Here is a 22,211-nt window from a genome sequence, read left to right as displayed (position 1 = left end):
AATTACCTGTCTCATACGGAAACCGTTTGATTGCTGTTTCTTCCTGGGCTTTGTCTCAGATTGAAGTGACAGTGGGATTTACATCCAATGGATGGGGCGTTCATTAGCTCTCATTGTATAAGGGTGGTCTTCCCTTCTCTCCCAACTTCTCTCCTTTTCTTAATTGTACCCACTATGTTTAAAAATAACAGAAACACATAGTAAATAGAGCAACCTGAATCGTATAAACCTGTGTTTAAAATATCGGCAACATGGATTTATTTACGTTTCCATATAATCTTTGCTTTCCATGATAGGACCTTCACATGTTGTTGACATGTAACTTCTTTGACCCAACTTTGGTCACCCCAGATATCACCCTATTTAACCTTTAAGCTTGAGTAACTTGGAGTACAAATAGGCATTGTCCCCAAATCTCACCCTAGATAGCCTTCAGGCTGGGCTCCACATCCCTCTCATGGGCTGATTCCAATGTAGGCTCTTATTCTCCTTCTGTGTTATTTCAGCAGGCCAAGTATTTGCCCTGTGTGATATTAGCCTTACAGGAGGCCACCTAGACATTGAAAACTGCATCCCTTAGTAATCAATCTTACTCCCAGCTACTCTTTTCCCCAGGTGATTAGATGCATTGTCCTAAGTCAGAATAGCGATGAAAGACATAAACAGGAGGAGTGAGATCAAGCCTTTTTGGAGTGGAAACACATGATGTGAACACTTTGGAACTGGGGAAGAAATTAAGCATTTCATCAACCTACTTTGTTATCTCTCAAGGGCAATTGGTTCTCGACACCTGGAAGAATTGTCCTATTGTGTTTGCATAACAAGGAGGTGGCTTCCTGTTTATAGTGCTTTTGTTGGGACCATTGGCCTCGGCTAGTACCCCAACACATCATTTTCCAGTTTCAGTTCTGTTATGTGTTTTGGAAAGTAGGTTATTGTCAGGAAGTGTCAGATAAAGTTGACCGAATCCTCATGGAACAAAGCAGAATAAGATCAAACATTGTCAAAGCAACCCACATGGAACCAGTAGAGTAGTGGTCCCCAACGTTTTGGGGGATCCGCGTTCAAATGTAAAAAGAGTTGAGGAGCAACACATTCATGAATAGTTCGAGGGGGTTCCAAATATGGGCTATGATTGGCTATTTGGTATCCCCATGGGGTCAGGCAGCTTTGCAATACACCTGGTTTTTATACAACTAAAACTTGCCTGCAAGGCTGGAATTCAAAAATAAACACCTGCTTTGAGGCCACTGGGATTCCTGTAAACCACTGAGGAATCACTGCAGTAGAGTTACCACATTGCCAGTAAAATGTTTTTTATGCAAATATGGAAGAAAGGTGAAAATATTTCTGGTATTTCTGGTATTTCCTTCCAGAAAAGGTGGCAACCCTAGGTTCCATTCTTTAATCGAGGCATACATGTACTGTTCTGCTTATTTAGCCTGTAGGTCACCAACAAGTGGAACTTTGCCTGATCCCATCTTTTGGCCCCAATGCTAATGATCATATCATAATGCAGGCTTATAAATTAGGAGAAGACCTGTCCGAAAGATATATGGGTGATTGCTGGACAAATATCAGTCAGGCAACCCCTATATATGGGCAATAAGCTCCCGACTTGGTCTAAAAGAGCAGACTTGGCAGCTCGTCTTGGCCCAAGTATGTGAAGCTTTAAAAAACACTTTGTTTAGCTATCACAGAAAAGAAAACAATACTTAGAATTCCAAGATGGCCAAATTATTTCCTTCCCCCCCCCAGGCAGTGGCCTAATTATTTTTCCTAATCCCAGGATCACATGTTTCCCCTACAATCTATTATCTACAATGCTTCAATGTGTGCTCTCAGTCGACACCCAGCATGGAGCAGCACCTGTGCCGTTTGGCTGGGTCCTTTCACACCCAAACACAGAGAGACATGTGCCAAATTCTTTATTCTCATAGGGTTCCAAGATAATCCTGAATGATGCCTGTCAGCTGGGCCAGGTGTATGATATGTACAATGTAAGTTTTGTGTGTCACCTGGAGATGTGTGAGGGTACCTTATTGCAGGAAAGACATCATTGGATATTTTGTTCATCTTTCCCTGACCCAGAGGAGCTTACAGTCTGGTGTCTGCACAATACAGCTCAGATTCATTTTGGGAACCAACTAGGAAATGCAGGTTTTTAGTTTAGAATTCATTATCCTTCTCCTGTGTCTATTTCTGCTCATTTAGGAAGACATTTCTAGAAAATGGGGGGGGGATGTGTGTACAAATGAAGAAGGCAGTGTACTTTATACAGAGTCGCACCCAGGAGGAAAGGACTGATGACTGAAGAGTAAATAGCAGTTTATAAAGCCTGTCAGGCATGTGAGTACCCAGTAGATCTGTTAGGCTGAAAAAGAAGCTTTCTGGCTGGGAAGGATATAGAATTGCACTGGAAATCGCAGTCAAAAGGTTAGATCCACAATACGATTGTCTTTCTCAATCAACAGTGACAGAGAAGCTCTGCCGTGTGTTTACTAAAGGCTTCAGCCTCCGGTTGGCCTGGAGGCAGGTTTCCTTGTTAATTAAACCCATCAAGGCTCTGGGTATTAGCTTCAGCAGAAGCAATACTAAAGGTGGGGGGAGGCAAGGATTTTGTATGGGCACAGTCAACAGGCTCTGCCATCTGATTTTATCATTACTTAGTGGGTAGGACTCATCCATCTAGAGCTGTCAAGTGAAGGGGAGGTTGGGAGGGTGTCATGCTGAGTCCAAAAAGTTGCAGAGATGAAAGTTCACCCCATGGCTTTAGGGCACAAAGTTGTAGGATAGATTTAAATTGAAGCCCCTCTTTAGAGGTCCAACTTTTGGTCAGTGACCCCTTAGGTCATAATAAGGTTACAGATATAGGAAAATATCACTGTCAATCATCCATAGGTCCAAGAATATCTAGGGTATCCCACCATAATTGGCTTTCAGACTGGCCTGATGGGGCGTTCTGGGTATTATCTTCAGCAGAAGCAAAACTAAGGTTGGGGGGAAGCAAGGATTTTGTATGGGCACAGTCAGCCGGCTCTGCCATCTGATTTTATCATTACTTAGTGGGTTTGGCCCATCCGTCTAGACGAGCTTTCAGGTGAAGGGGAGGTTGGGAGGGTGTCATGCTGTGAGCAGTCAGAGCAGTTGAAGAGATGGAAGAGTCCGAGAAGTTGCAGAGATGAAAGTTCACCCCATGGCTTTAGGGCAGATGTTGGAGGATATTTTTTCATTTAAGCCCCCCTATAGAGGTCCAACCTTTGGTCATTGACCCCGCAGGACATAATAAGGTTACAGATATAGGAAAATATCAGTGTCAATCATCCATAGGTCCAAGAATATGTCGGGTATCCCACCATAATTGACTTTCAGTCTGGCCTGATGGGGGGCTCTGGGTATTATCTTCAGCAGCAAAACTAAGGTTGGGGGGAGGCAAGGATGTTGTGTCGGCACAGTCGGCAGGCTCTGACATCTGATTTTATCATTACTTAGTGGGTAGGGCCCATACGTCTAGAATAGAGCTTTCAAGTGAAGGGGAGGTTGGGAGGGTGTCATGCTGGGAACAGTCAGAGTAGTTGAAGAGATGGAAGAGTCCAAGAAGTTGCAGAGATGGAAGTCCACCCCATGGCTTTAGGGCAGAAGTTGGAGCATATTTTTTAATTTAAGTCCCCTTTTGGAGGTCCAACCTTAGGTTAGTGACCATAATAATAAGGTTACAGATATAGCGCTAAAAACGCTTGCAAAGACCATTGGGAATGTTAGCGGCCAGGTTTGTATCATTTTTGACTGATTACAGACCTTAACAACTTGCGACCAAATGGCTTTTTACAACATTCATCATGTATGAAATAACATTTCGCAATCGCTAACCATATTTTGCAACAAAATATTTATTGATACTCCAGAGCAGGTTTTAATGCTAACCTTTGCTTAGTGACGTTATTTTCAATGTTTAAAATTTTATTTACATTCCCTCTTAGGAGGAGAACTGATTTCTTCTACATTGTTTCCAGAGTCTGACTCAGACAACAGAAAAGGATAAACACATACAGCAATTACATTTGCACAGAACAGAAACCACTGAAAAATTAGTAATGAACATGGGAAGTTGCCTAGAATTATATTTTCTTTTCATTGTGTTTTTTACACTCTATGGGTAGAGTTATTTAAAGGAGAACTAAACCCTAAAAATTAAATGGCTAAAAATGCCATATTTTATATGCTGAACTTATTTCACCAGTCTAAGGTTTCAGCTTGTCAATAGCAGCAATGATCCAGGACTTCAAACTTGTCACAGGGGGTCACCATCTTGGAAAGTGTCTGTGACACTCACATGCTCAGTGGGCTCTGATTGGCTGTTGAGAAGCTAAGCTTAGGGCTCGTCACTAATTATCCAGCAGAAAATGAGCTTCCCTGGCTGTAATATAAGCTGATGCTACAGGTTTGCTGATTATTAAATTCTGATGCTAATTGCACTGGTTTCTGTGCTGCCATGTAGTAATTATCTGTATTAATTACTAATCAGCCTTATATTGTGCCATTTCTATTCTATGTGTACTGTATATTGTGAGTGGGTCCCTAAGCTCAGTAAGTGACAGCAGCACAGAGCATGTGCAGTGAATCAGCAGAAAAGAAGATGGGGAGCTACTGGGGCATCTTTGGAGACACAGATCTTTACTGCTAAAAGGTTGTGGTTGCCTTGGGCTGGTACAGAAGCACAAAACATCATGTACAACATTTCTAGCTACTTCTTTAGTTAGGCTTTAGTTCTCCTTTAAGTTTTATGGCAGGATATGGACAATATAAGGTATTTTAAGGGAAAGTGAGCCTCAGCTATGTGTGGGAGAGCTCTAATTTTCTTGCTGTTGCAGCATGGGCGCGGGGGGCCGGCCTTATTCTGCTTCCTCCAGACATGCAGCGGTGGGGGATTCCCTTTTGCATCCAGAGCCAACACAGGATCATGTTTTATTCGTTAAAGCTCTCATCAGTATCCCAGCGCATTACTGTGCAGCAGTGTTGATAGGGGAGGTCCTGCCGGGCTCTTCTGACCTAGAACAAAAGCTCGGTGACCTGCTCTTTCAACTTACCAGCAGGGATCCTGGGCGATTAGCAATGGACCAGCAGTCACAGCTTCCTCCTTTGAACACTGTTTCCACTGGGTTGGGGGGGATTCATTGTTAAAAGAAAGTAAAACAGGACTTTTAAATAATTTTGCAGCTTCCAGCATTCCGCTGAGACCGGTGGGAGTTGTAGTTCAAGAACCGAGACTTAAAGGACAACTGCATCAGCAATCTCCTTTTATGCTGAATTAAAGAGATTATCATTCTAAGCTACTTTCCCATGTACATTAATTACACATTTTTATTGCAAATGAAGTTATGTGTAAAGATAAAAGTGACTTTCTGTATCCTGGTTCTGTCGCTTGAAACAATGTAGCAGTAGCCGGTTCCTATTGAGGGGAAACAATGTAGCAGAAGTCAGTTCTCTTCCATGGGAAACAATGTAGCAGAAGTCAGTTCTCTTCCATGGGAAACAATGTAGCAGAAGTCAGTTCTCTTCCATGGGAAACAATGTAGCAGAAGTCAGTTCTCTTCCATGGGAAACAATGTAGCAGAAGTCCTCCACAGTTCTGTTAATCGTTTGGCTTCTGCTACATTGTTTCGGAGACTATTGTGGCAGTGGAAAGGTTTAGGGAAGATGAAAACAGAAACCCCCCACTAATAACACGTCAGTCTGACATCTCATAACCAAGAATGCTGATGGGCCAGAAACTGCTTAAAGAATAAGCCTGACAGCCCTGCTGTGAATAGGGAAAATATATATATTTATTTATCTATTGATTTTCTCTACAAGGAATCCGATAAATAGTTGTACTTTAACAGGGTTTGGCACCACACTGAGACTAAAGGGAGGGAAAGTGCCTTGTTTATGATTAATGGGAATAAAAAGGGAATATTATACCTTAGAAATAACAGGTAAAATTGACTTTTATCAATGGGCACTAGAACTTTCATAGATGCTGCTGTTGCTTTATTTATCGGAATGCAGGTACAATATTTACATAATAAAACAAAACACATTCTGCATTTTTGAATTAATTCTTCCATTAAAGGGATTGTTCACCTCTTGATTAACTTTTAGGGGGTTATTTACTAAACTCCGAATGCAAAAATCATGAAAAATGTGTGATTTATTTTTATAAAATCAGACTTTTAAAAAAATCACAAATTTTTCAGAATTTATTAAACCCTGAGGATGGAAAAATCAGAATTAGAAAATCCGGCATCTCAGACCTGTCGAGGTTGCATATAAGTCAATGGGAGAAGTCCCGATAATTTTTTGATGTGCGATGGGTTTCGTGCAATACCCCATTTTCGGGTGAAAAATCCGAAAAAAAATTGAAAACCAGATGAAAAATCCTATAGTAAAATTTTCCTGAAAATTTAATAATTAATAAGCGCAAAAAACCAGAGCGGATTTGATCGGAGTTTGTAGCAGAAAATTTTGAGATAAATTCGGACTATTGATAAATAACCCCCGTAGTATGAGGTAGAGAGGGATATTCTGAGACAATTTGCAATTTGTTTTCTTTTTTTATTATTTGTGGCTTTTGAGTTATTTAGCTTTTTATTCAGCGGCTCTCCAGTTTGCAAGTTGGTTGCTAGGGTCCAATTTACCCTAGCAACCATGCACTGGTTTGAATAAGAGACTGAACTATGAATAGGAGAGGCCTGAGTAGAAAGATGAGTAATAAAAAGTAGCAATAACGATACATGTGTAGCCTTACAGAGCATTTGTTTTTTTAGATGGGGTCAGTGACCTCCATTTGGACGCTGGAAAGTGTCAGAAGAAGAAAAGGCAAATAGTTTGAAAACTATAAAAAAGAAAAAAGAAGAGTTACTTAGAATTAGCTATAACATACTAAAAGTTAACTAAATGTAAATCACCCCTTAAGGGCTATTCCACACGGGGAGATAGCGACGCGCCTGAAAAAGCCTGGCGAGGCATTTTCAGGCGACTGTTGAAAAGCGCATCGCCTCGTGTGGTTAGCACAGGCGTTTTTACATAGGCGCCCATACAAAACTGTCGCCTGCGCCGGTCGCGGCGACTGTGGTGGCGCTTTGTCGCCGCGACCGCAAACGCGTCGCTATCTCCCCGTGTGGACTAGCCCTAAAGCAAGCCAGGCAGTTGCGATATCCCACCGGAGAGAACACTCGGAGGTGACATGTTTTCCTTCGTTCTATGTATAATGAAGTGCGTGCGTATGTGTGACAGTCAGTAGCACTCTAATAGACATCCTGACCCAAAAAACAAGCAATTATGGTCAATTAGGGAGTAGCTACGAACTGAGACACTAGCCCATCTTGAAAGAAAACGTTTTTTTTTCGAGAGATGGCTAGAACTATTTAAAATACTATATTTTAGAACATGATCAAGTATAACACAAAGGGGCCGATTCACTAACTTCGAGTGAAGGATTCGAAGGTAAAAAACTACGAATTTCGAAGTTTTTTTTTGGGCTACTTCGACCATCGAATGGGCTACTTCGACCTTCGACTACGATTTAGAATCGAAGGATTCGAACTAAAAATCGTTCGACTATTCGACCATTCGATAGTCGAAATACTGTCTTTTTAAAAAAAACTTCGACCCTCTAGTTCGCAGCTAAAAGCTACCGAAGTCAATGTTAGCCTATGGGAAAGATCCCCATAGGCTTTCCTAAGTTTTTTTGATCGAAGGATATTCCTTCGATCGTTGGATTAAAATCCTTCGAATCGTTCGATCGAAGGAATAATCCTTCGATCGTACGATCGCAGTATTTGCGCTAAATCCTTCGACTTTGATATTCGAAGTCGAAGGATTTTAATTCCTAGTCAAATATCGAGGGTTAATTAACCCTCGATATTCGACCCTTAGTGAATCAGCCCCAAAATGTTTTCTTGTGAATAATTTGTATGGCAACAAATGTATTTGACACTTGTGATGATGGTTCACTGAGGATCATGGGAGTTGTACCCTTAGGGGAATGGGAATGCTCCTCCTTATTTTGCACTATTGAAGTGTGGGTATTGCACAAGTATGTAGGCTTGAGAAAGGGCAGGAGCCTGAAACGTTGGCACAAATAAATTCCGATTTTCATCATTTCGGAGAGCTGCAGCGTGAATTTTTCTATGAATAATTGGTTCCTTTGGCAGTGGGAAAGCAGCACGCACCCGAAGCTACAAAAAGCCCAAGTATAGTTGTAGCAACTTGTCTATAATTGAGTCAGTAGCACTCTAATAATGATGATGATCCTTGTTAGAGCCCAGAAAGGAAAAAAGTGCTTTATGCCTTTGCTGTAATGCTTAATCAGCTTCGCATTTTCCATTTGCTCCGGCTCTGTATGGTGTAAACAACAGACAGACAAAGGAAAGGAGGCCATAGACCCTCCGATAACATTGTACAAAAAGAATTTTCGTATGATATTGGGTGGGAGATGAGCCGACCAATATCGGCAGAAGACTGGGATATTGGTCGGCTCATCAGTTGGTCTGGCCAGAAAATTTTGATTGGGCGTCTTCAAAGAACATCTCCCATTGTTAGTGCTGAATCGTCAGATACAAGTAGAATTCAATTGTCTCTACCTGTATATCTGTTCTTTGGCCCAGGGCCCTATGGACCCTATCCAGCTCCATTTTTTGGGTGGTTTATTAGGGACCAAAAGGGAGAAGAGAAACGGTATCTCTGTATCTTGGAAAAAAAGGAACTGTGCCAATCCAACTGGGCCCAGCACATGGGTGACCAAGTTTAGGGATGTTAGTGGAGATACTTGATAGTTACCTGGAAGATTTGGTGGGAACTCAATGTAGACTAGAATGTCCTGTAAGGAATTGGCTACCTGCTGCTCACTTTGCAACCAGCCAATACTATTATTTGCATCATCTACAAGGTTCTCTTGTCAGCCAACATCTAGGTATCTATACCACACTCACAGCAGCGGATAAAGCCTGTTTCTTGGAAAATATTGGTTATGAGATGGTTCAACATAATGGTAACAAGCTGCCTTTCATGCATGTTTTTTCCTAGATTGGTTTGAACCTGTTTAAGAGACCAAAGGTTGTGCCTATAAATCATGCTTGTTATTGAAAGCTGTATTCGTTTAAATGCGCATAGTATGGGAACCATTACCCTGAGCGTGACGGAAAGGTCATGCGTGTTTTGCTTAGCAAGTCGTGTATCTGTTAGTGGACATTGGCCGTGGTGGACAAGAGCAGTAAAGGCTAAATGCTTAGTGGTCGCAATGGGTTATTGGTAGTGATGGGCGAATTTATTAGCCAAGCACAAATTCGTGGGAAATTCCGCATTTCGCCGCCAGTGAATAAATAAGCGAATTTGCAGCGAAAATTTTGGTGACAATACTGATGTCTTGGATCTATGGATAGTAGTATACACATTAAGGGCAAAGCCAGACATGGCGTTTTTGCGGCATTTTTTTACGTTGCGTTTTTGAAAAAGAACAGCCAGGCGTAAATACACATAAACTGCATTACCGCTGAAACTAATGGAAAACGCACTATGGCAATTCACACAGGGCGCTTGCGAGCTGAAATCCGCCACAGGACGCCAGTATTGGCGTTTTTTTAGCAGAAACGCCAATACGTCAAGAAACTACCAAATCAATAGACTCTATGGGATCTGCACGTTTGAAACCACACTCTTCATAAATACACAGCGTATTTTAAATATGGCGTCCAAATTCAATGAGAACAATGAGAAGTGCATGTTGGGAAAAGAATCCTACGTGCTGAAAAACGCATGAAAAACGCATGTTGATGGTCGCATGTGGTTTCAGTGGCGTATTTACGCCTGGCTGTTCTTTTTTAAAAACGCAATGTAAAAACGCAACGTAAAAATGCAACGTAAAAACGCCGCAAATACGCCACGTCTGGCCTTGCCCTTAAGAAAGATATCAGGAAAACCACATTATGGACAAAAACAACGAAGCCCCATTTAAACTCAGATTTATGGATAATTGGTCTCTTTTCTTCAAACAAATTGACCCTTGTCACAAAATTGAAATCTTAGGGATATTTGAAGTCTAATAGTTTTAAAATTAAAGTTGCTCCATTAGTTCAACATATGTGATACTGCTGTATTAGTTCTCTCACTGTGAGGTTTGGTTTATTATTGTTTTTTTTTTCCTTTTTTATTATTTGCTATGCTGTCTATCTTCCTTTGGAATTTTGGATTTTAAAGGGATTCTGTCATGATTTTTATGGTGTAGTTTTTTATTTCTAAATGACACTGTTTACACTGCAAATAATTCACTCTACAATATAAAATTTCATTCTTGAACCAACAAGTGTATTTTTTTAGTTGTAATTTTGGTGTTTTAGGTGCATCTCAGATCATTTTGCCTGGTCATGTGCTTTCAGAAAGAGCCAGCACTTTAGGATGGAACTGCAGTCTGACAGGCTGTTGTTTCTCCTACTCAATGTAACTGAATGTGTCTCAGTGGGACCTAGATTTTACTATTGAGTGCTGTTCTTAGATCTTCCTGTTATCTTGTGTTAGGGAGCTGCTATCTGGTTACCTTCCCATTTTTCTGCTGATTGGCTGCTGGGGTCAGGGCATCTCCTGCCATGAGGCAAGGTGAAAACCTTGCCTAAGGCGGCAGTTAGCGCCCTGTTACTTTAAGAGCTGAATTTCTGTTTTTTTAACTGGAAATTCGGCTCTGCTAGTGCAGAAAACGATGTAGCGCTCATTGCGCTAGCGATGCAACCCTAAATGCTAAACTTTTAAGCGTGCATCAGGGTTGCTGCATCAGGCGGCAGCAGCCCACGGATCGACCCTGGCTGGGGGGGAGGGGTGGGGATGATATCACTCCAACTTGCAGTAAAGAGTGACTGAAGTTTATCAGAGCACAAGTCACATGACTGGGGGCACCCGGGAAACTGACAATATGTCTAGCCCCATGTCAGATTTCAAAATTAAATATAGAAAAAAAATCTGTTTGATCTTTTGAGAAATTTCAGTGATTTCAGTGCAGAATTCTGCTGGAGCAGCACTATTAACCGATGTGTTTTTGAAAAAAAAACACATTTTCCCATGACAGTATCCCTTTAAGTATATGTACTTATTTGTTCAAATCCTCGATATGTCATGTTGCAATTAGTGATGGGTGAACTTCTCCCATTTCGCTTTGCCGAATAATTCTCAAAATTCCCGGAAAATTAGCGAAACTGCAACAATTCTGACTTCAATGGGCGACTAGAATTGTCGGAAATGTCTCCGGCGTCAATATATTCACAGACGAATTTTTGCCAAAATTTTCGGTGGCAAAATGCGGAAATTCGCACCTGGCGAATAAATTCGACAATCACTAGTTGCAATGTATATTCTTCTCCTGTGTTTCATCTTGACATACTTAATCTGTGAAAAAAAATCTATTCTGTTTATGAAACAGTATTTAATAAAAATACTATACTAAAGATCCATAACATGTATTCTGTTGAAACCTACCAAATCCATTCCGCTAAGACTTGTGTATTTTTGTCTCTTCCAGATCAGGCGCTAGTTCTGCAGAATCATTTGAGACTAAGAACGCCCCCACCTCCCTTAAGTCACCCGCAAATCCCCTACCATGCGGCATCCATCAATTCTTTGAACCGGGGCAATTACACCCCACGCAGCAACCCTAGCCCCGCCCCCACGGACCACTCTCTATCGGGTGAGCCCCCGGGCAGCGGCCAGGAGTCCATTCATGCTCAAGACAACTGGCTGCTGAACAGCAACATTCCCCTGGAGACCAGGTATCCTTTAATCCCTTTGCTGAAAAATACATGGCGGTGTTTTGAGTTTTAAGTGTTGACAAGTGGTAACAATGAAAGACCCTCTAATTGCTGCTTAAAAGGATGTTGAAATGTTACTCAGCACTTTTGTTTTATCTCCTGAACACAAGTGTCAGAAGGGGGTTTGAGTTCAAGTACCAAGTGGTCTGGTTTCAAATTGCTTTCCCAAACATGGATTTATACGTTAAGTCTCGTTTTCATGTTGACGGCCAGAGATGGGGAGTGGGGGAACAAGCTTTACACTGTCCCAATTATGTATTTAAAGTAGAACAACCTATGTACCCTGAGGACTTTAACTTCTGTTACCCCCAAGGCATACATTGTCATTTAATTCAACAATTAATGGGGAATACATTGAACTAGACATATATAAAGTATTTACTGAAGTCTATAGAAACCATCTCTCCCTACTATACCTGCTATCCCACAGTCACACTCCCTTCCCAGAGACTATTATCCACTGTTACTATAGGCACCATCTCTCCCTACTATACCTGCTATCCCACAGTCACACTCCCTTCCCAGAGACTATTATCCACTGTTACTATAGGCACCATCTCTCCCTACTATACCTGCTATCCCACAGTCACACTCCCTTCCCAGAGACTATTATCCACTGTTACTATAGGCACCATCTCGCCCTACTATACCTGCTATCCCACAGTCACACTCCCGTCCCAGAGACTATTATCCCACTGTTACTATAGGCTCCATCTCTCCCTACTATACCTGCTATCCGACAGCCACACTCCCTACCAGAGACTATTATCCACTGTTACTATAGGCACCATCTCTCCCTACTATACCTGCTATCCCACAGTCACACTCCCTTCCCAGAGACTATTATCCACTGTTACTATAGGCACCATCTCTCCCTACTATACCTGCTATCCCACAGTTACACTCCCTTCCCAGAGACTATTATCCCACTGTTACTATAGGCACCATCTCTCCCTACTATACCTGCTATCCCACAGTCACACTCCCTTCCCAGAGACTATTATCCACTGTTACTATAGACACCATCTCGCCCTACTATACCTGCTATCCCACAGTCACACTCCCGTCCCAGAGACTATTATCCCACTGTTACTATAGGCTCCATCTCTCCCTACTATACCTGCTATCCGACAGCCACACTCCCTACCAGAGACTATTATCCACTGTTACTATAGGCACCATCTCTCCCTACTATACCTGCTATCCCACAGTCACACTCCCTTCCCAGAGACTATTATCCACTGTTACTATAGGCACCATCTCTCCCTACTATACCTGCTATCCCACAGTCACACTCCCTTCCCAGAGACTATTATCCACTGTTACTATAGGCACCATCTCGCCCTACTATACTTGCTATCCCACAGTCACACTCCCGTCCCAGAGACTATTATCCCACTGTTACTATAGGCTCCATCTCTCCCTACTATACCTGCTATCCGACAGCCACACTCCCTACCAGAGACTATTATCCACTGTTACTATAGGCACCATCTCTCCCTACTATACCTGCTATCCCACAGTCACACTCCCTTCCCAGAGACTATTATCCACTGTTACTATAGGCACCATCTCTCCCTACTATACCTGCTATCCCACAGTTACACTCCCTTCCCAGAGACTATTATCCCACTGTTACTATAGGCACCATCTCTCCCTACTATACCTGCTATCCCACAGTCACACTCCCTTCCCAGAGACTATTATCCACTGTTACTATAGACACCATCTCGCCCTACTATACCTGCTATCCCACAGTCACACTCCCGTCCCAGAGACTATTATCCCACTGTTACTATAGGCTCCATCTCTCCCTACTATACCTGCTATCCGACAGCCACACTCCCTACCAGAGACTATTATCCACTGTTACTATAGGCACCATCTCTCCCTACTATACCTGCTATCCCACAGTCACACTCCCTTCCCAGAGACTATTATCCACTGTTACTATAGGCACCATCTCTCCCTACTATACCTGCTATCCCACAGTTACACTCCCTTCCCAGAGACTATTATCCCACTGTTACTATAGGCACCATCTCTCCCTACTATACCTGCTATCCCACAGTCACACTCCCTTCCCAGAGACTATTATCCACTGTTACTATAGGCACCATCTCTCCCTACTATACCTGCTATCCCACAGTTACACTCCCTTCCCAGAGACTATTATCCCACTGTTACTATAGACACCATCTCTCCCTACTATACCTGCTATCCCACAGTCACACTCCCTTCCCAGAGACTATTATCCCACTGTTACTATAGGCACCATCTCTCCCTACTATACCTGCTATCCCACAGTCACACTCCCTTCCCAGAGACTATTATCCACTGTTACTATAGGCACCATCTCTCCCTACTATACCTGCTATCCCACAGTCACACTCCCTTCCCAGAGACTATTATCCACTGTTACTATAGGCACCATCTCTCCCTACTATACCTGCTATCCCACAGTCACACTCCCTTCCCAGAGACTATTATCCCACTGTTACTATAGACACAATCTCTCCCTACTATACCTGCTATCCCACAGTCACACTCCCTTCCCAGTTTATTACCCCCTCTAGCACTACAGGAATTACATCACACAGATTATTATTTTGTTTACACATAATTTATACAGAAAGGGCTATTCCAGTACACTGATAAGTCAGAAGACCTCCTAGTAGACCAGTATACTGTGCGTCTATTCGGCAAATCAGAATAATCACTTTGACAGTTGGGTTTCCAGCTGAAATGTTATATTGTTTGAGAATTCATACATTAGTGACTGGTTATCTAATACAGACCATTTGATGTTTGCAAGGACCCGAAGGAAATATCAGGCAAGTCATTGCCTTGGGGCATATAAATTCCATATGCCAAGAGTGAAGGAGAGAGGTCACCATTTTTGGGTCATAGACTGTTTGAAAGAGCAGCAAATATCAGTCAGGATATCCTGATGTATGAATTAAAGGATATAGGGTAGCACTAGTTATGTAGCATGGATAATTGGTTGCAGAAGTCTCACAGAATTGTCCCACCTAACATCCAATGAAGAAACAGAAGTATAAACAAGTATGCCCTTAGGCTTAGCAGCATGAAATGTTCATGGAAATGAAAAAGTCTTTGTCTTGATCAATAGAACCATGAAAAGAAACCAATTCCATAAATCCCAATTCCATAAATCCATATAAATGAGTAAGTGCTAAATGGTAAATACTGTAGGTCTACTACATGTAGAAGAGTAAAACAGTGTTGGAATGGGTCCCCGAGGCCACCTGAAAGCGGATACCCTGGGCCCACTTTTACATCGCTTAGTTCCCCTTGAAAAAGCCATTGAACTTGTGTTCACAGGCACAAAACGCGTTCATCTTTTGTCCACCAAATTATATTCTTCTGCAAACATTTATTCAACTACTTTATTTTTCAACTATTTACAGTCAGATGAGACTAAGAGACCTCCAGATGGTCTTCTGGTGGGCCCCAGCCTTAGTGGACTCCAGTCAAAGACAATTGCCATCAGCCCTTTCTCCACCATAGGTCTTTATGACATTTGGCACCATCTACATCAAATTGTTGTGCGTCTGGTGGACCCTGGCCGGGCCAGTCCACTTCACTCAATTCTTATTGCAAAAATCCTATGGTTTTTATTGCACTTTTTTCAAGATATTTAACTAATCAGGATTCCCAAATGTTTCGATTTTCTTCTTCACTTCCCTGAAAATAGCAGAGAGCTCTTCTAAATTCCCTTATCATGAATTCCCTCCTCCGCTTCATTATGTGTAATTAACAAGTAAATAGCATTAAAGATTTCATTCAGAAGTGCTCAGTGGCTAGTAACTATATCTGACATTTAATATAACACATTTATCAAAAAAAGTCACTACCCTAATTTTCTCTAATTAGGCAATTACACCGACTATATATATACTAAATGAATGATCACAGGTCATGTCTGAAGATCATTACTTTTCTTGGGTATGGCCAACACGTAATCCTTTCAGTGCCGTACTTTAACACATCATTTCAAATGACAGCCATTTTTTTTTCTGTAACTTTAAGGACATTTCCTGGGGGAAAAAATATTGAATTTTCAAGACTAAAATAACCTTACATAATCTCCCTGATTTTTTTTAATGTAATTCCACTTCAATATTTAGATACAGGATTCTGGAAACCTATCTTTTTAACACAGGGAAATATATCAGAAATATAATTTATTATATGGACAAAAAAGAGCTAATTTGTAAAGTCTCCTGTCTCCACAGCATACCAGTACCAAAATATATTTATGTTAAGATTTTTAACTAAAATCTATTTTGTTTATAACATTTCTGTAAATCGCCTAGATATTTACAGCATCTTATCGCCCAACGATCCATAGGTAAAAAGGTAAAATATCAAAAATTTGAATGCCAGAGGTCTTCTGAACAGTTTGACACCCAATATGCATAGGGTATATCTGGTTCCAAGGCTTACACATGTTTACGGCCCCTAACACTAAGTTGACCTGAGAAAATAATATATGAGATAATCATAGTTAGGATGTGCATGAAATATTTTATAAATTATGAAAAATCTAATATAAAATCAAAGCATTTATAAAAAGTTAATGATTTGTTATGCGATTTCAGTAAAATTTCACTACTAGTTATTGTGCCAATATCGACAAATATTTCATTATCCATCAATGTCAAAATAGCTTTGAAAAATCAGTTCAAATTTAATAGTTTATAAACAGGGTCCGTAAGGATTTGCTTTAAATTTATTTTTTTTAGAGCAAGGACTAAAGCTTGGCTGATACATTTCCATAAATATTGCAGATGCAATAATTGCAAAAACAACAAATGCAAGATAATTATAATGTGGGTATTCTTGTGGGAGAGTCAATATATTTAAATAAATATTCCCTGGCAGGAAAGATTATTTGTTATTTCTAGAGTAGAACTGCATTTGGAATTGCTGGCAGGTTTACAGAAATGTATGTATGCTGCTTGGGGGGTTGCGTCAACCAACAAGAATCAAGTATAATAGTAAAGTGGGAGTGTGACTGTGGGATAGCAGGTATAGTAGGGAGAGATGGTGTCTATAGTAACAGTGGATAATAGTCTCTGGGAAGGGAGTGTGACTGTGGGATAGCAGGTATAGTAGGGAGAGATGGTGCCTATAGTAACAGTGGGATAATAGTCTCTGGGAAGGGAGTGTGACTGTGGGATAGCAGGTATAGTAGGGAGAGATGGTGTCTATAGTAACAGTGGATAATAGTCTCTGGGAAGGGAGTGTGACTGTGGGATAGCAGGTATAGTAGGGAGAGATGGTGCCTATAGTAACAGTGGATAATAGTCTCTGGGAAGGGAGTGTGACTGTGGTATAGCAGGTATAGTAGGGAGAGATGGTGTCTATAGCAACAGTGGATAATAGTCTCTGGGAAGGGAGTGTGACTGTGGATAGTAGGTATAGTAGGGAGAGATGGTGCCTATAGTAACAGTGGATAATAGTCTCTGGGAAGGGAGTGTGACTGTGGGATAGCAGGTATAGTAGGGAGAGATGGTGCCTATAGTAACAGTGGATAATAGTCTCTGGGAAGGGAGTGTGACTGTGGGATAGCAGGTATAGTAGGGAGAGATGGTGCCTATAGTAACCGTGGATAATAGTCTCTGGGAAGGGAGTGTGACTGTGGGATAGCAGGTATAGTAGGGAGAGATGGTGCCTATAGTAACAGTGGATAATAGTCTCTGGGAAGGGAGTGTGACTGTGGGATAGCAGGTATAGTAGGGAGAGATGGTGTCTATAGCAACAGTGGATAATAGTCTCTGGGAAGGGAGTGTGACTGTGGGATAGTAGGTATAGTAGGGAGAGATGGTGCCTATAGTAACAGTGGATAATAGTCTCTGGGAAGGGAGTGTGACTGTGGGATAGCAGGTATAGTAGGGAGAGATGGTGCCTATAGTAACAGTGGATAATAGTCTCTGGAAGGGAGTGTGACTGTGGGATAGCAGGTATAGTAGGGAGAGATGGTGCCTATAGTAACCGTGGATAATAGTCTCTGGGAAGGGAGTGTGACTGTGGGATAGCAGGTATAGTAGGGAGAGATGGTGCCTATAGTAACAGTGGATAATAGTCTCTGGGAAGGGAGTGTGACTGTGGGATAGCAGGTATAGTAGGGAGAGATGGTGTCTATAGTAACAGTGGATAATAGTCTCTGGGAAGGGAGTGTGACTGTGGGATAGCAGGTATAGTAGGGAGAGATGGTGCCTATAGTAACAGTGGATAATAGTCTCTGGGAAGGGAGTGTGACTGTGGGATAGCAGGTATAGTAGGGAGAGATGGTGCCTATAGTAACAGTGGATAATAGTCTCTGGGAAGGGAGTGTGACTGTGGGATAGCAGGTATAGTAGGGAGAGATGGTGCCTATAGTAACAGTGGATAATAGTCTCTGGGAAGGGAGTGTGACTGTGGGATAGCAGGTATAGTAGGGAGAGATGGTGCCTATAGTAACAGTGGATAATAGTCTCTGGGAAGGGAGTGTGACTGTGGGATAGCAGGTATAGTAGGGAGAGATGGTGCCTATAGTAACAGTGGGACAATTGCCTCTGGGAAGGTATAGCAGTTATAATGGGGCAATTGGTATAATAATTGCTTTAATAAGTGACACTTAATGCCATCATGGGGTTAAAGCTGTTACTCCAGTCAGGGGCCACACTTTGTCTGGTCTTAGTATTTATTGATAATATGGCGTCTGAAAAGTCTGTTTAGCCTTCGCCCCATCTCCTATAAAAATGGCTCTGCACACACACACACATATATTTACACACACACACACACAAACACAATGGCTTGCTGACCCTCAGTTAAAATGACTGCAATTTCAGGTAATTGTGACGGGAGATGGATTTTTTCCCCCCGGCTGCCTAATCTGAGTGAAAGATCAGTGACCCACAAAACACAGTTGGAGAGCGGAGTAATTGCAAACCCTGAACCGCACTGCCCTTCTGATGCATCAAACATTCTTCAAATACCGCTCATGTGCCGCCTCCGTTGGGTCAGCAAATTAATAAATGTGATATGGAATTCTGTGATGCTAATGAGACTAATGAGACTAATGAGAAAATGTATATTTCTGTTATACACTGTGCTCCTTGTCCTTTCTGGTCTAACATGAACCAACGTTTGTGCTTCAAGGGCAAGTATATCCTATTTATAAGTAGCATTTTAATTTATAGTAACCAACAATAATCTGCTGCATAAGGGTAAGGCCACACTAAGCGATAGCGCGGCGATTTGACTCGCCGCGACTATTCGCCGCGACTTTTAATCCTCAATCGCTGGCGAAACTTTGGCGCTGGCGTCTATGGGGAATCGCTGCGTAAAAACACACGCGGCGATCTTTTTTCTATTGTCGCTCGAAATCGCCTCGCTAGGCGATTTCGAGCGACAATAGAAAAAAGATCGCCGCGTGTGTTTTTACGCTGGCGATTTTGCGCGATTTCCCATAGACGCCAGCGCCAAAGTTTCGCCAGCGATTGAGGATTAAAAGTCGCGGCGAATAGTCGCGGCGAGTCAAATCGCCGCGCTATCGCTTAGTGTGGCCTTACCCTAAGGGTGTGGCTTATTCTATGTTCAGGACATTCCTTCTCTATTTTAAGCTCCTCATCATTTTCTTTTTTTTATTAGGGAAGTGAGAATCTATCCATATAATAAGCTGCTTGTGTGTCCTTAAAGGGGAACTTTACCTTTAAATTAACCTCAATGGCAGTTTACACTCTCTGCCCTTTAAGATCTATGCTGGGAAGGGCATTTCAAGTCAGAAGGCACACAGGTTTTATCATTTATTATTAGGTCCCAGGATGAGTTTTCAAAGGTGGTATTGGAAATGGTATTTTAAGGAAGAAATCAGCTGCCATAGTACTTGAAATTAGACCTAATTAAAGGGACCGTTCACATTTAAATGAACTTTCAGTATGACATAGAGAGGGATATTCTGAGACAATTTGCAATTGGTTTTCATTTTTTATTATTTGTGGTTTTTGAGTTATTTAGTTTTTCATTCAGCAGCTCCCCCAGTTTGCAGCTTCAGCAATATGGTTGCTGAGGTCCAAATCACCCTAGCAACCATGCGTTGATCTGAATAAGAGACTGGAATATGAATATAAGAGACCTGAATAGAAAGATGAGTAATTAAAAAGTAATAACAATAAGAGGCCCATTTATCAAGGTTCGAATTTATATCATTATTTTCTGACAACTACTCCGACCAAATCCGCAGAAGTTACTTTCCCCTTATTTATCAATACATTTTCCTGAAAATTTCCTATGCAGAAAAAAGCTTGAAGAAATCATACAAATTTTTCTAATTTTCCTGATTTTTTTGCAGATTTTTGCCCAAAAACCACAAAATCTTCAGATCAGGATAACTTTGAGACTTCTCCCATTGATTTATTTGCAACCTCGGCAGTTCTAAGATACCAGATTTTCGGATTCTGACTTTTTCCATCCTTGGGGCATAATAAATCCCAAAAAAAAATTGTTGTTTTTTTTTTTGCTAAAAATTCGGATTTTATAGTAAAAAAACAAACAAAAAAACACAATTTTTTTGTTTTTTTGGCATTCGGAGTTTAATAAATAACCCCCTAAATGAGTTTTGGTTTTTTTTTGGATGGGGACAGTGCCCCCTCCCCCACATTTGAAAGCTGGAAAAAGTCAGAAGAAGACAAATCATTTAAAAATTATGAAAAAGAAACAATGAAGGCCAATTGAAAATTTGCTACGATTTAGCCATTCTATACTAAATATTAACTTAAAGATGAACCACCCATTTGAAGCCCATAGTGTCTGAAGCATGTCCTTTTGTTTTAGTGGCACTTGAAGAAATATATATATATATATATATATATATATATATATAAATATAAATATATAATATTCAATAGTTATTCTTATTCTATATTCTATAGTTTTTGAATTATTTGCCTTTCCAGCTTTCAAATGGGGGTCGCTGACCCCATCTATAAACAAATGCTCTGTAAGGCTACAAATGTATTGTTATTGCTACTTTCTTATTACTCATCTTTCTATTCAGGCCTCTCCTATTCATATTCCAGTCTCTTATTCAAATCAATGCATGGTTGCTAGGGGAATTTGGACCATAGAAACCAGATTGCTGGAATTGCCAACTGGAGAGCTGCTGAATAAAAAGCTAAACAACTCAAAAACCACAAATAATAAAAAAATTGCAAATTGTCTCAGAATTTCCCTCTCTACATCATACTAACAGTTAATTTAAAGGTGAACAACCCCTTTAAATACGCTTCCTAACAGTTAACTTGAAGGTTATCTTCCCCTTTAAAAATAAATGGAAAGTAAATGCTACTTATGAAAGATATATTTTTCCCTTTCTTTAAATACCAAAGAGGTCAGCCCTGCATTGGCGTCCAATGCATTCGGCCCCTGTTTGGTATCTAAGTGGTTATCTTCTCCTTAGGCATGTGGCTAGTATTTTCACCTTCATGGCTAGTGCACATGTCATTTTAGATCTCATGCAGAAGGGCACTCAGACAAGGGTTGTCCAGCCTGCTAGTCCTCCCTGGCGGTTGCTGAACTAAACTGCCAGCCGGAGTTGGATTGTGAGAGTTGTAGTTCAGCCACCACCGGGGGGCGCCGGTCTGGCTTTCCTTGCACTCAGAGCAGAAGGTTTGGGATAATGTCACTCCATTGATGCATGACTCACTGGCTTCATTCATGTCTCCATGTGTGTGTAGAAACATTGCAAAGCAAGCATTCCTAGAGAGTTTGCAGGACAACCTCATTGAGATGGACATTCTCCCCACCTCCCGACATGACGCTGCTTACAATGATGGGTATGTGACACATCCTATTGATTGTGCCCCATTTTGCATGATTTCACCCTTCCTCTCCTTTTATCTGATCCTGACATGCTGTGTTTTGTTCCTTCCCAGCAATGACGCTGGCCGGGTGAAACCCACAAACATATTAGTGCCCAGAGCATGCCTTCTGGCTATAATTGGATTGATATGTATAGCTGGGAGCTGCCATATTGTTTCCCTTAGACTGCCCACTGCTTCTCAGTCTTAAAAGACCCCTGTAACTGCCACTTTGGTACCCACCCTTCTTGAATAAATGATACCCCCCCATACCTCCGAATGGTCTTGTTTTTCGCGGGACAGTTCCGATTTTGACAGCTCAACCCACAGTCCCAGATTATTACCGATATGTCCCGACGTTCTCTTTGATCTCCTACACTGAACAGCCAGAAAAAGATACAGAGTTTCTAAAACGTAATTGGCTTTTGGCAGAGAGCCTAGAATATGTGGCAGGTGCACTTCGATACATTTGTAACTATTTAAGATAAGCAAAGAAACAATTGTAACT

At 41.4% G+C, this 22,211-nt stretch overlaps 1 protein-coding gene across 8 annotated transcripts in view; it reads left to right on the top strand.

The window, feature by feature from the left end:
* The window catches only part of LOC108710030 (teneurin-4), an 835,304-nt gene that overhangs the window by 660,360 nt on the left and 152,733 nt on the right, over positions 1-22,211 (top strand). For 5 of the 8 annotated variants that reach the window (XM_041584600.1, XM_018250378.2, XM_041584597.1 and 2 more), the window contains 2 exons: positions 11,546-11,792; positions 21,581-21,679. In XM_041584600.1, coding sequence (XP_041440534.1) covers positions 11,546-11,792; positions 21,581-21,679 — 346 coding nt within the window. The remainder of the gene's footprint in view (positions 1-11,545; positions 11,793-21,580; positions 21,680-22,211) is intronic. The other 3 variants (XM_041584599.1, XM_041584601.1, XM_041584598.1) reach the window with 1 other exon arrangement.

Source organism: Xenopus laevis, chromosome 2S (genome assembly GCF_017654675.1).
Source record: "Xenopus laevis strain J_2021 chromosome 2S, Xenopus_laevis_v10.1, whole genome shotgun sequence".
NCBI classification, from domain to species: Eukaryota; Metazoa; Chordata; class Amphibia; order Anura; family Pipidae; genus Xenopus; species Xenopus laevis.
This window is presented reverse-complemented; position numbering and strand designations above follow the sequence as displayed.